The sequence below is a fragment of the Choristoneura fumiferana genome, chromosome Z (assembly GCF_025370935.1).
Source record: "Choristoneura fumiferana chromosome Z, NRCan_CFum_1, whole genome shotgun sequence".
In the NCBI taxonomy this organism is placed as follows: Eukaryota; Metazoa; Arthropoda; class Insecta; order Lepidoptera; family Tortricidae; genus Choristoneura; species Choristoneura fumiferana.
Window position 1 is genome coordinate 27340405 of NC_133472.1, and position 14888 is coordinate 27355292.

The 14888-nt window shown below is 37.6% G+C and overlaps 1 protein-coding gene across 1 annotated transcript in view; it reads right to left on the minus strand.

The window, feature by feature from the left end:
* hiw (MYC binding protein highwire) overlaps positions 1-14417 on the minus strand; it is a 104236-nt gene extending 89819 nt beyond the window's left edge. The window contains exons 1-15 of the mRNA XM_074095223.1: positions 14330-14417; positions 13695-13846; positions 11608-11860; positions 10998-11144; positions 10543-10749; positions 10131-10457; positions 9697-9873; positions 8859-9137; positions 8252-8386; positions 7531-7680; positions 1957-2109; positions 1721-1832; positions 1262-1421; positions 741-898; positions 81-257 (exon numbers count right to left, since the gene is read on the minus strand). Coding sequence (XP_073951324.1) covers positions 81-257; positions 741-898; positions 1262-1421; positions 1721-1832; positions 1957-2109; positions 7531-7680; positions 8252-8386; positions 8859-9137; positions 9697-9873; positions 10131-10457; positions 10543-10749; positions 10998-11144; positions 11608-11860; positions 13695-13786 — 2527 coding nt within the window. The 5' untranslated portion in view covers positions 13787-13846; positions 14330-14417. The remainder of the gene's footprint in view (positions 1-80; positions 258-740; positions 899-1261; positions 1422-1720; positions 1833-1956; positions 2110-7530; positions 7681-8251; positions 8387-8858; positions 9138-9696; positions 9874-10130; positions 10458-10542; positions 10750-10997; positions 11145-11607; positions 11861-13694; positions 13847-14329) is intronic.
* Between the last annotated feature and the right edge of the window lie 471 nt (positions 14418-14888).

The following is a 14888-nucleotide window of genomic DNA, read 5'->3' on the forward strand; positions in this document are numbered from 1 at the left end:
TAAACATATAATGAATTATAACAACACAGACGATACAGCATTTAGTTTTCGCTCTTTTATTTTCAGTTTTTAGCAAATACCGTGTTCAGTGAGAAGCACGGAGTGATGGAGGCCGCAGGCGACGGCTACGACGCGGTGCCCGCCGGGCACGGTCACGCGCGCCGGCGGCAGGCAGCTCACTTTGAGGCTAGCGTCGCGGTCGCCCTCCGGCGCCGTCGTATGGCCCTCGTAGTTGCCATAACGACCGTTGTCTTTATCTATAAGTCATTGCAAGTTTATAATAACCAATAGGCTGGCTGATGCAACTTTAATAAAATAACACTAAGTTTTGTCCCCAAACCAGATCAACTCTCAGTTATGTGTAAATTTGGCAGTTCCTTTAGAACAAGTTTTAATGATTCACGGTTTAATACATACATTAGGTATATTTTCTACGGAATGTAGATCGTGATTTGATTTATCACAAAGTTAGTAAGTATTAATAACAATCAACATAAAACAATCAAAACAAATAAATAGTTAGTAAATTGAGTAGGTAATTAAGTGTCAACACAACACTATTTGGGAGAAGCGCGTCTTAGTAGGTAGCTCATAAAAGTACGCCAATTTACCCAATCGTTCGCTGCCATGCCAAGTAATGGAACTTTTGTTAAAGTCGAAGTTAAAGTAACGATCGTGCACAACAAACTTCTTGCATCCATAACACAAAACGTAGTGTGCGTTTGAATAATCGTACCCACCACTTTTTGTATCAGATCTAGTAGAAGTATCGCCGTCATCGTCGCAGTCGGCTGCAGGACGATCGCGATCGGCGCAAACGCCTTTGAACGCGTCCGCGCATCGACGGCACACGCCGCAAGAACTGCAGCCGCTGTCGCCTTCGCCGCACCCGCATTTCCTGCGAACGAAAACTAAATATAATTTTCATCCAGAATAAAACATTTAATATAGTAGGTCAGCCCATGATGCTAAATGAGGATTTACTAGAGCGTCGTGGGGACCTATTAGGCTTAGTAGATTAGTTGATAGGAAGTAAAAAAGTTATGTTTTCCGGTATGTCTAAGGATTTTCAGCGAAAAAAAATACATGGAAATATTTAAGTTTGTCAGATACTGTAGTTTGGATTCCCGAACGTGTTTCTGATACCAAAAGTATTCATCTGCCAACTTCCTTCCTTTACGCTCGAATAAACCGCAAAATACCCTCGTGGGCTTTTCTACTAATATGCTAATATGCATCACACATGATGATTGATACTTACTCGCCAGGAACTCTATTAGGGAGCCGCGCGCAATGACAAGCGCTCGAAAATCCTGTGCATTCACGGCAAAGCGGGCACACGCGGCAGTAGTCGGTAGTCCAAGTATGCGTTAGGCATAAAGGAGGCTCCTTGCTAACCTGATGACGTGTCGAAAACGATTCTGAAATAATAATTGAAATCATCTATATACGTCTACACATGGTCTACGAAGAATGGCGATGTATAAAGAATGGCGGTACGTAAATTTAGACGCCAGTGCCTCTTGGATTACTTAAATAATGTGGTTACGTTTTAATGTTTTAACCACACTGGCATTTTGGAGCGATCGTGGAGCTAGAGGATTGGAGTGATGGGTGAGACGAATACAATTAGAAAAACTTTTTTTTAAACTTATTTGTTATATAAAATAGTATGTATAAGGAACTCCTCACAAATGGTATCACAGGCCATTATACTTACTCTCTTTAGTATATCCAAATTCCCTACCGCACTGGCCTTTGTTGTTAATCCCAAATGTGTAAACTTGACCAAAGTTAGTTAACACGACAGCGTGTGCTTTTCCAAGGGCGACCTGTTGATCGAATATTGTGTCAGTACCCTTTATTTATGGTTGCATACTCAGACTAACAGCCGAAAACAAAGAGACAAAAGAAAGCTTATAAAAATTGAAGTCAAGTGACGCTTTGCTGGTGTACCTGGAGAACCCTCTCATGTCTCAATCCTGTGACGAGCCCAGTAGAATCGCATTGCTGTGTGTCTTTGCCGAACATCAATAGAAGACCCTGCCTCGTGACTAGAGCTGTAGAACCGTAGTTACACGCGGCGTACACGATGAAGTGCCCCTCCGCCTGTGCCATACTATCACGTTAATATAACAAAGATAAAGTTTCAGCTGCAGTCACATTATTTTCATCACACTTGCTCGTAAACAGTGTCGTCACATGCAGGCCACCTTGGTTGCAACCCCCCTAATAAAACCCTCGACCTTAATGTGCTTGTCATGAATCCCGTGGACGGTAAATGAGTCATTGCCCGTACTAATTTTGCTGTCATGAAGCCCAAGGTTGGTAAATGAGTCTTGTTACTGCATGGTGTGCTGCAGCGCCTGCAGTGCGCGGCGCGTCATGCGGGGGGGGGGGGGGGGGGCGGCTTTGAGCTGGCTCTTCCAAGAGCGTAGTCAGCGGTATCGGCCATTTTTGAAAAAATATTAGTTTTTATTTTACAAATATACAATTGTACTCGCAAATGTGATGAAAAACATTGTACAGTCACCACACGCGATTGTTGAGCCACTTGCCACTATGCATAATTTAGCGGTGTAATGCAAATCGGGCATACTCGTGTGGCATCGTCGTGAACGACTGATAACGAATGATGACATGTCTATTGTTCGTGTAAAAGGATGAGAAAAATATGTGTTTCTATCTTTGTCATTCGGTATTTCCATCAAATCGGCTGTCAAAAATAATCTGACAGAACATCGGTAATTTATTAAAATTAGACTCCTAAACAACGTTCGGACATAGTCGTGGATTACGAGTTTTTCCCGATGTCGTATGACCAATCATGATTTTTCCGCTGCTATAGTTACGTTATAACAATTGTCGCTAGGTTACTGTTTCTTGACCTCTTATTGGTTAGCTTTGGGTGTAATTACTCTATTGTCAGGTTGGCAGGCTTGGTCTTCCGGTTAGCCAACAGTTAAATTGCATGAAATATAATCTAATCAAGTAAATATAATCAAGTAAATAAAAAACTTGAAATTATAAAGATATAAATATAAGGTAAGGAGAAATGCGACTATTACTATATTACGAGTTCAAGGTTTACTTACAAGGAAAAGTTAATTAAATATTCATATTTCCGTACTGAAAATCAAACTTTGAAAAAAAAAATATAATTGACAATAGGATTGTCAATGTAAATTACATGTAAATTGCCAATTTGAACAAGCCTTCCGCGATGCCACCTTCGATTAGCAACGAAACCAGACATCAAATTGTAATTTTGCACAGCAAGGCTTAAGCATACGTGCAATAGCAAGAACTTTAAATGTGCAGCGAAATACTGTCAGTTTGTGGGTGAATAGGTATGCTGAAGAAGGAGCTATAAATGATCACCGTGAAGGCAACCGTGGTATTTCGATACTCTCGGCTGAGCAACGCGATGAGATGCGACAGAACTACGAAAATAATGGCTTTATATCCACCAATTATTTCGCAGACCGTTTCAATTTGCACCCCAATACCATCCGGAAATATCTACATTCGATGAATTTGCACCATATACGTCCCGCATATAAGATTGCTTTGACAGAAGCTCACAAAGCCGCACGATTAAATTTTGCTCGTCAATACCGAAATTTTGATTGGAGTAATACAATATTGTTGTGATGAAAAATCCTTTAAATCTAGTGACCACGGCCGTTTGCATCTCTGGCGGTATGACAATACACGATATATGGAAATCATGTGATACCAAACCGGGAGTCAGGTCGTATCAGTGCAATTTATGGGGCTGGATGAGCTCTGCTGGTGTAGGCGAGCTGGTCCCATTACCTCCCAGAACTAATGCTCAATTTACGTCAGTGTATTAGACGAAAGCATGCTGCCCACGGTAAGGACAGTTTATACAGAGGAAGAAAGTACCAAATTTTAACTTCGTACACGACAACTGCACGATACATAAAGCCAGAATTGTGAATGACTGGTTCCATCAACATCGAAACGAAATTACGGTTATACCTTGGCCTGCTAAATCCGCGGATCTTAACCCCATAGAGAACCTGTGGGGTTTAATGGTTCAGAGATGGGAAAACCGGAATGAGCGAACGAGAGAGGCCGTTGAAAGTCATTGTCAAGAAGTATGGGAAGACTTGCGAGGAAGTGGTCATTGTACTCAGTTGGTCGAGTCTATGCCTTCGCGTCTCCAATCTGTAATAGACAACCATGGGCATATACCAGCTATTAGCTTTACCCACACGAGTTAAGTTTTCTTAAATAATGTGTATTTTTTTGCACTGTTATATTTAAAAATAAAATAAATAAACAGTCATGATATATTTTTGTTTTATGAACATGCTTAATAGTCGAGTAATCAATTCAAGTAGACCTTGAAAATAAATCAATATAGGAAGAGGTTTTGGCTCTTAATCTCTTGTCATTCCCGACTTCATCCGAATGCTGAGTAACCAAGCCGATGGTAACAAAGATTGTAATATAACTAATGCAATATGGCGGAAAATCGGCGATTCGATGACCATAGACATAAATAGAGTTCGGATTAAATCGTGGGTTCCGAGTTTTTACGAAGTCGAAATGACCAATCATAATTTATCCGTACGCTAGCGTTACTATCGCTACGCTAAATCAATTGGGATGTTGACACCACCAATCAACTGACGTACTTTTTATGAGCTGTGCCAAAACACAATTCTCCCATAGAGTTTAATGGCAAATTTGTTCGCCAACTTAATCGACTAACTATTTATTTGTTTTAAAGCAACAAAAAATCTAATTTTTACAGTAAATCGAAAATTAATCTGGTTTTCAGGGCTAAAATAAAGCGTTTTTTTACTGGAGTCGTGCCTACGAATTATTTCTGAATGGCGTTAACAACCCTATTGTCGCTAGGTTACCGTAGCTAGACCTCCAATTGGTTGACTTTGGGTGTACTCTGCTGTCAGGTTGCTAGTTCCGGTTCCGGCTCTCCAAAATCCAATAGCCAATTATGGTACTATTCAATGGAAAAAATCAATTGTGTAAACAAATGTGGTGACTGACATTGACACTTGACTGACGACTGGCTGACTGACTGACTGACGTTGGATCTAGTGATGTGAAAGCTCTTTAAGATACTTCAATCAGCAGTAAATAATTATTTTGAATTTACTCATATTTCATTATTTAATGTTTTCCCTAAGTTTAATTTTTAAAAATGGCGAATCACGTATTCTCTTAGTCCTGTTCAAGAGTCATTCACAATGTTTCCATGTCCCTTTTAACTTAAAATGTTTAATAGCATTTTCACAAAGTTTTAGAATTAGGTATATCTTCAAATATATATACCTAACGTTTTTTCCATACAAACTTACACTCCCATTTATACCCCTTTAAGGGTAGAATTTTTAAAATGGTGAACATGTATATCCACTTATATTTTTTGACGTATATTTTCCCCAAGGTTTATGATGGAGTATTTTTAGAATTGAAAGGGTCAGTTAAAATATGGATTAATTTAGAGTTTTTGCTGCTTAAGTAGCGTAATAGAAAAAGCAACCTGAGATATGTGTGCATAGGAGAAATTTGTATCTTGACTCCTGTCCAACGGTGGTGTAGGGGTATAGTACGCAGTACGGATTGCTGAGGACCTAGGTTCGATTCCCAGCGCTGGTCTCTTTTTCTGGTTTTTCTGTGCATCCATGTCTCAGTTTGTATTTTCGATATAATTTAGAAGAGGCATTTTTAAATTTACATAAGACAGGGAAATGCGAGTAGACACAGGGAAGTGATTCAAAATGATTTTTGGTCCAACAATGGACTCCACAGTAAATATGATACTAGTAAATAGAAATCTACATAATTTCTACTATATTACTCTTTTATCGTCCAACTAGTGTTTACCACGGCTTCGCACACGTAAATCATTAGGTCCAGCAGCTGAAATACCGGGATTTTTAAAAATTGCCGTGGGAATTCCGAAAATTAAATCGTTGTTTTCATTGACATTACATTAAAAACAATCATGGTAAAATTTCATGACTCTAAGCCCAGTGGTTATTAGTTCGAAATTTTATCCCTATCTCGTGGGAATATCGAAATAAAAAGTAGGCTATGTTTTATTCCAGATGTCAAACTATCTACGTACCAATTTTCATGACAAAGCTGAGCGGTTGTTATTTCAAGATTTTATCCCTATCCCATGGGAATATCGGGATAAAAAGTATCCTATGTTGTAATCCAGGTTATCTAACTTTTCGCCAAATTTCATCCAAATCCGTCCAGCCGTTTCAGCGTGAAGAAGTAACAAACATATTCACTCACTCACTCACAAACTTTCACATTTATAATATTAGTAGGATTAGTAGGATAGTAGGATAGGATTAGAAACCTTTATAAACCTTCATTAAATAGTGTAACTTAACACAAATAATTAATATCTACGAATAAATTAATTTGCAGAGCCAGCCATAATTATCGGTAGGTAAGGTTGGTTCAGTCAAATAATTAATTTTGTTGGTACAGCACTAAATTTCCAGAGACTAGACCGACCATAGACCAACTTCGGTGAGGAAAAAATTACCATGTCAATTTGACAAATATAACGGATTTTCGTCTTCCAATTAATTCTATAAAATAAACATATTTACACGATTATTTCATGATAAAATGATTGTTAAAACAGTGGTGAGCTCATTGAGATGTGAATATGATCGGGATTGGCGTTCAAATGTAAGTAACTACGGAGTAGTCGTGAAAAAATGCTTTGTTTACACAATTGATTTTTTCCATTGAATAGTACTTTACCTATCAAGTGATTCAGTGATTCTAACTGACAAATGACTCTTCACGCTTGTCAAACACAATGACAAAGATACAAATATTAGATGATTAGATTAGATTTTTTAGAAAAATATGGCTCTGTCCATTGGAGGACAATTTTGCCAGTGTCTAGTAGGTATTGCCGTTGTACGGTAAAAAATTCTAGAAAACGAAATATGAGAGGTAATGGTGGATGAACGATGACAGCGCGAATCATCAAGATACAAATATATTTTTCCTTCTATTATTCGAAGTCGTGTGACTTATCATGCCATGTCTGAATATACGAGTATAACCGACTAAACCCGATTAGCATTACACGGCAAAATTACGAACAGTGGCAAGTGGCTCAACAATCGCGTGTGGTGACTGTACATGGGCCAATCAACTATTTTACCAACACTTTGGCCGTCTCCTGCGTTACCAAAATTGTCTCTGGCGTTACCAAAAAATCGTACTTCCAACAAGATATTTCACGGTTTAATAGGTTGAACTTACGTAGGATGGCATGTATTCATGTACAAAAATCTGCAATTGTTTGAAAAATGTCGCGGACAGATTAGTGTCGGTAAAAAAGTTGATTGACCCACATACGTCTCACGGGCGGTACTAGAATTACGAACATCGACTCATCTTCTTCTTCGACTTCGGGCTTCTAATAGACTCTCGTTCGTAATTCCTTATTTACCGCCCTTGAGACACAATGTACTATTTTTGATATCTACGGACCTTGAATATTTTTTTGGGTCTAGTGGGTTTCGGCGTCCTTCGATGTTTACCGGCGTCGCCGTCCTCGCCACGCCGCGCGACGCCCGTGAAAAGAGCTGTGCCGTTATCTAGGACTAGAATCGCATGCACACCTTCGTGACCCACCGCGACCTTAACAGAGAACATTATGTTAGTGTATGAAAATAAGAATAGTAAAATTTTAAAGCAATTATGTTTTCAAATTTTACTATTTTTATCCGTCCTTCTTACGCGTCTGAATACAGACGCGATACACAGATTTTATCGCATCTGCTTCTATCGTTTAGCATAAAGAGGGTAAACTTTTTAAAATTACGAACTGTGTTTTTTTATGAATTAAACAACGCTAGTCTTTAACCGCGACTTTTCACGCGTAACACATTATACCTGGCAGTTGATTTGAAATTCCGGGATTTTTGTGAATTCCCATTGCAATCCCAAAACATTTCATTAACGCTAAATATAAAACCCCGGCTCCAAATTTAATCTCTCTATTTTAAGCTCAAAGCCTAGTGGTTAAAATTTTGTGATTTTTATTCCTATCCATATGAAAATACAGACATAAAAAGTACAATATTCACAAACTTTCGCATTTATAAATATGAGAATGGATATTATAGCACTCGTTCACTTTCACCAAAAAAGCATTACGGTAGGATAGTTTTTTTTTTAAATTCATAAGCCAAATAATGCAAAAACGAACCTGGACCACTTTACACTTTTTGACGTTAGGAGCGTCGTTTCTTGAAAACAAAGTTTCTTTCATTAATGTCCACCGTCCTACATGCGGGGAAGCAGCTTTATAGCCTAAGCTAGTACTCTTCCCAGTGTAGTATACCTGAAACAATGAGTAATTGACTCATTTCACTTCAATAAGCCCATAACGATGGCAAAGGAGTTATTATATCATTTGAATAATTCAAAAATTCACAGAAAAATTTGCGAGAGAGATTGTATACGCTACGCATGGCATTCCTACCTATATGAACATGTAAATAGCCTAGTAGAAAAATGTCACATTAAACTTACTATCGCCGTCACCACAAAAACTTAGACAATTGTTGAACATGTGAGGGCGTATCAAACACGTCATTATTTTATTTTTATTGTATGATGGTTGCGACGAAAATACCCTAAGCGTGTGCAAATAGCCTCATATTAAGCGTAATGGTCGGTTACGGTACGAAACAGGAAGAAACTTTTTGTTAGAACTTAAATTTTTCTGACCATACTACAGATAAAGCTTTATTAGACAACTTCTAATAAAAGGTCTTCTATTGACTTGTAATTAAAATTAACTATTAACGGACCTTTCCTGAATTAGTAGTGAGCAGTCCAAAATCCTGTCCGGTACAGATTCCCGACAGCGGGTCTTCGTCGTCGTCATTCAGTTGCATGGCAACCGGAGCGTCTAATTCAAAGGTTCGCCTAGACAAACCATCTTCAAAAGGGGCTCGTCCCAATGCTAGCGTCCGTCTTCTTAAGAGATGGACATTAAGTTCTTTACGAGAAGTCAAGATTGTAGGAGTTGTACCCTCAGGGTGTTCCGATGGCGAGTTGACGTCGTACATTCGGATCGTTAGGCTATCCTGTTAACAATAAAATGTAATTGAATGTAACATATTAATCTGCTTTACGTTTAGATTCCCGCAAAAAAGAGTAGAAACAGTTCTCTCTTTCATTGAATATATTTCTACAACATTTTGGGTCAATAATACGACATTAACGTGTCAAGTAATTTCTACTCTTTCACGTGAGAGTCTATTACATTGTTACAATATACACAAAACATAATATTATATTATAACAATAACCGAGTAAATGTGCGACCAAACCGCTGCTTAAAAAACGGCGACGGTACGGAATCGCAGTGACGCATCGTATGCGCACCGTTTTTTGCATGCTTTCTACACCGCTGCTTAATACGCAAACGGTGCGGAATCGCAGTGAATTGCCGTAAACGTCACCACTTTTGTTCGGTAAAGACCTGACGTTTACGGCACGTCACTGCGATTCCGTATTTTAAGCAGCGGTGTGGAGAGCATGCGATAAAAATGATGCGCATACGGTGCGTCACTGCGATTCCGTGCCGTCACCGTTTTTTAAGCAGCGGTTTGGTCGCACCTTTAAGTAGCTAAAAGTACTCACAAAATTTGTTAATAGAATTAATCCAAGTTGGTTGCCGTCAGTAAAGACAGCCGATTTAGGTTCGACGGGAGCAGGTTGACCAGGCTCCAATCTTATCACATTTTTAACTTCAAACGTCTCTTTATCAATTTCATAAACTTCAGTCTTTTTCCTTCCAATTCTTACATAAAGCTTATTCTGTAAAACAGGCAAGGTGGTCTCATTACTTGATACTATTTTATTAATTCAGACATGATTCTATTACAAAATTATGGTAAGGTACAAATCAAAAATTATGCTAAGTTGAGGCCAGCAACGCACCAGCAGTTCCTTGATACTGTAGGCGTTCAAGGGCGGCGGTAATTCTAATTACATAACATCAGGTAAACCGTCGGCCGTTGTCGGCTTTTGTAAATATATATTTTAAAAAGTTAGTAAATATTGGAGTAACTTACTTTACAGTAACCTAGCCAGCCGTGTCTATCACTAGCAAAGAAGTCTGGTTTGTACAAATAAACATGTTGCCTAATAGAACTGCCGTAGCCTGAGCCAATTTTCAGGAGGCCTTTGGAAGTAAAGACGTAAAGGAAGCAGCCGTCGGAGACGAGAGCACGGACTACTAACTCTCCGGCGCCCGTCATCAGCTGTGGCGGGAGGTCTACGGGGAAACTAGTCACGAGAGACTGATGCGGGACGCCAGAGTTCAACCACTGGTTACGGGACGGAGGACCTAGAATTATAGATTGAACACTGCGTTGAAGAGTTGTTAGGTTCGCCGGCACCTGCAAATAAAAATGGCATTACAAACTAAAAAATGCAGTACAGCACACTATATATTAATTGCTATTCTTTTCATTAATGAAATACCTGAAGGTATTGCTCAGATAGTACAGGCGCAGACATTATGAGTGACGCTACAGCATTCAGTATTAGCTCTGATTCGCCTCTAGCAACAGATAAGGCTATAAGACAGGAACTGCTTAGTGCAGTTAGAGCTGTTGGTGTGTCAGCCAGACCTAGAGGTCCAGTGCCACTTGCGACTTCCACCAACATTGCGTGCAAATTTGATATTATCTGCAAAAAAAAATAAAAACAAAAAAACTGATTATTCAATTATATGAAAAGTACATAAAAGAAGTCTGTTGAATATATAAGCCTTCAATGTTATTTTTTTACTAAATATGAATAACATACTGATTGGGCACAGACAGTACTGTATCTCTTTAAATGTCTAAAAGGGATTTTTATGTCATTTTCATATTTTAACTTTTAAAATTAAATATTTTCCATGTTCAATAACAATTTAAAACACAGTAATATACCTCTGTAGGTTCTTGTGCCAGTTCCTCTGGTGCATGGCCTTGAAGAACATCCAGAAGGGCTTTCAGAGCATGCTCACAGAAGTGGGCATTGGTCAAACGAGCCTGAGATATTAAAGAAAACACCGTACGCAACCCAATACCAGTGATCTATAAAAAAAAAAAATTATGCATTAGTAATTAAATTACGTATAACTATCAATGAAATATTTTATTTAGGTAATATGTTTGAGAAAATGAAAATATTACTAAACAAGTTATTGTTTTATCTTATTTAACAGCATTAGCGCACCTCGGCATCGCACCTCGCGCGCGTCGACGGGTAGCCAAGTGGTTAGAGAACCTGACTATGAAGCTTGAGGTTCCGGGTTTGATCCCCGGCCAAGGCATATATTTGTATGAATAATATGAATGTTTGTTATTGAGTCTTGGATGTTTAGTATGTATTTATATACGTTACGTATGTTTATCCATTGCTTAGTATCCATAGTACAAGCTTTGCTTAGTTTGGAATTAGGTCAATTGGTGTGAATAATGTCCCATGATATTTATATTTTATAATTTATTTACCTCTGCCACTTACTCTGAAAATTTTGAATATTTAAATATATACCTTTGGAAGCTTAGCCATGGGAGCTTGTGAAGAAAGGTCATCATTGTCACTGTCATCAGAGAACTCTGATACCAATCCATGAAGATTTTTCCACCGGGTGAGCACAGACCTTCGAACAGTGGCAAATACTGCAAATTGGGAAGGGTTGCCCAAGAGTGCTGGGGCAAAGCAGACCGCAAGAGCATTGGCAGCTTTCAGTCTTCGTAGTTTTTCCTTCTTGCCAAATTTTTTTTGTCCTTTCTTCTCAGACTTCCTGAAAGATTAAATAATAAATATAGCAATCTTATGTCAGTCCTGCCACTGTCTAATTAATTAACAAAAATTTGTGTTATTAAATCATAGTATATGACTATAGCACTTCAAAGTAGATAAGATGTCCCATTGATAACACATATCTATATATATAAAAGAAGAAACTGACAGACTGACTGACTTATAGATCAACGCACAGCCCAAACCGCTCGGCCTAGAAACTTGGAATTTGGTACAGGGGTTCTTTTTATGATGTAAATGAGCACTAAGAAAGGATTTTTAGAAATTCATCCCCTAAGGGGGTGAAATAGGGGGTGAAGTTTATATGGAATTTTCTCATATCTGGACTTAGAAGAATGAAAATAGGTGTATATGTTCTCGATTACAATTCAAAATTATCTATCTAGGTGAAATTTATAAAATGCCCCTAATGGGGTAAAATGGGGGGTAAAGTTTGTGTGGAAATTTTCTCATTTCTGGACTTAGAAGAATGAAAATAGGTGTTTATGTTCTCGATTACAATTCAAAATTATCTATCTAGGTGAAATTAATAAAGTTCCCCCTAATGGGATAAAATGGGGGGTAAAGTTTGTGTGGAAATTTTCTCATTTCTGGACTTAAAAGTATGAAAATAGGTGTATAAGTTGTCGGTTACAATAAAAAAATATCTGTGTAAGTGAAATGGATAAAAAGCTCCCCTAAAGGGGTAAAATAGGGGGTGTAAAGTTTGTATGGAAATTTTCCCATTTCTGGTCTTAGAAGTATGAAAATAGGTATATAAGTTCTCGATTACAATGAAAAATTATCTGTGTAGGTGAAATGGACAAAATAACCCCTAAAGGGGTATTATGGGGGTAAAGTTTGTATGGTTCTCATTTCTGGACTTTATGAAAATTGGTATACTTATAGGTTCCTGATTAAAAATAAAAATGATCTCCGTAGGCAAAGATAAAGAAAGAACAAGTAGCTTATCGACTTATTAGGGGGGGGAGTTTCTATGAGACTTCCTTATTTCTAGACAAAAAATATGGCTGGTCTCAATTTAAAAACATCCATATGGTGTTGGCGACTTCAATAGGGGTGGGCGTTTTTCATACAAAATGTACAACTAAAATGTGCAAATTAAATTGATATTTAAAATGATGTGTGAAATAAATTTGCAAATAATTATGCAGTAGGTACCTAACTTAAAAATTACTCATCAGGTTGTGCATACTAAAATCAATAATATTAATATAAGTGTAATTTTTGTGTGATTATCCGTTCTTATTTATCTTTACCTAATTTACAAAATATTATGTACAGTGCCATTTCTAATATATACTTCGGATTCTAGAGTAAGATTCGGTTCTCGCCAGAAGCACACGAGATAATTAATTTACTCTTGTGCTTTGTATAAAACTGTTCATAAACTAGCTTCAAAACTGGTAAAAAATGTTGTTTATAGCGAAGTACTTTAGTAAACTGTTATCTATCGTTTACGGCAGTACTTCGCTATGCACACAGATACAAATGTCACAATTATAATGGGGGTTAATAAAAACTTATGCCCTTATAACTAAAGTAAAGGCAGACGAAGTTGCGGGTAAAAGCTAGTACTTAAATGTTTGGTGGCCAGGTCTCGACACCAAAACTCTGGATAGACCACCCAGTTTAACCAGAAATTTGGCAAAAAGGCCCCAAAAAGCCTCACTGCGTCTTGCTTTATTCAAATGCCTGGCAATGCTAATTGTATGGGATGCATAGCCCTTTTAAAATGTGACTGCTCTGGATAACTTAGAAACATACCTACTCAAATAATAATTATAATTTCTTATCTTAGTACAAATACAAACCTAGTGCCACTCCAACATAATGTACGAAAGTATTTTTTATAATTTTCTGGTATCATACATGTTAGCTCAGGCACTTGGATTCTGGTGGCCATACTGAGTGCTATCGTCTATTTCAGCAAAATCATCTCTTATACACAGTAGATGAAGGCAACCTGTAAATACATTTTGTACGATATTAGTTAAAAAAAATTACATAAATTTAACTAAAAGACATAGTTAACATGTGGAACATAATATTGTTATTAATAATTCTGGTGTGTGTGCATGAGCAATCATATAATAATTTTAAAACATTTTATCTATTGAAACCAATAAAATGCTAAGCTTATTCTAATATAATATCTTATTAGTATCATTCAAAAACCCAGAGTACACAGTAGACTGTAATATAAATCGCAGCAGCTAATACAACAAAGATAATAAATAAACAGAAAAGAACATAATCCTATATTCGCATGGCTATAACTTAATATTATTTAAGTCTATAAGACTTTCGCTTTACAATTTTTAAATCAAAGTATTTCAAATACTGTATTGATAACTGCTGCAGGTAAGTACTACAAACTTGCGATCTCGGATACCTAATAAGAAACTTTGTAAATCACACAATTTTTACATTATAATGGCATCGGTACCTGAGAGCGCTGAAGCCACATTCTTACTGTTTTATTGTATTAAACTAAGTATTTCAAACTCCGCGAGCTTTAGTTTAGATAAAGTTTGTAGTAATGTCAAAAAATCAATAAACACACGAAGCTAATGCCGTACCATTCAATTAAAAACCGGTAGCAATCGGCAAAAGTGCTTCCACAAAACTGACTTCTGTGGAAAATCACATTTCATTAAGGTGCGGCCACATGCAGTCGCTCGTCGCTCGTTTGCAGCGATAAACCTGGCCACGTGACCCCATTTTGAAAGTGATTTAGAATTTCCCGCGACTCAAAAAAGTAGCATCAAGTCGCCGCGTTGAACAGCAGCGTCAAGATAGCTGCTTGCAGGAATGATCATGGCGTTGGAAGCTGATTTCTTGACCTCTTTTAGTGGCAGTCGTGGCAGTGGTACAAATAAAAGAAATTAGAGTAAATGAAAACAAAATATAACAGTGTTTTTACTAAATTTGAATAGGTTTTTTTTCCAGCGATAAAGCTCATCATTTTGAGCTTTGTCGCTATATGTTACGTGATCAAATTTGAC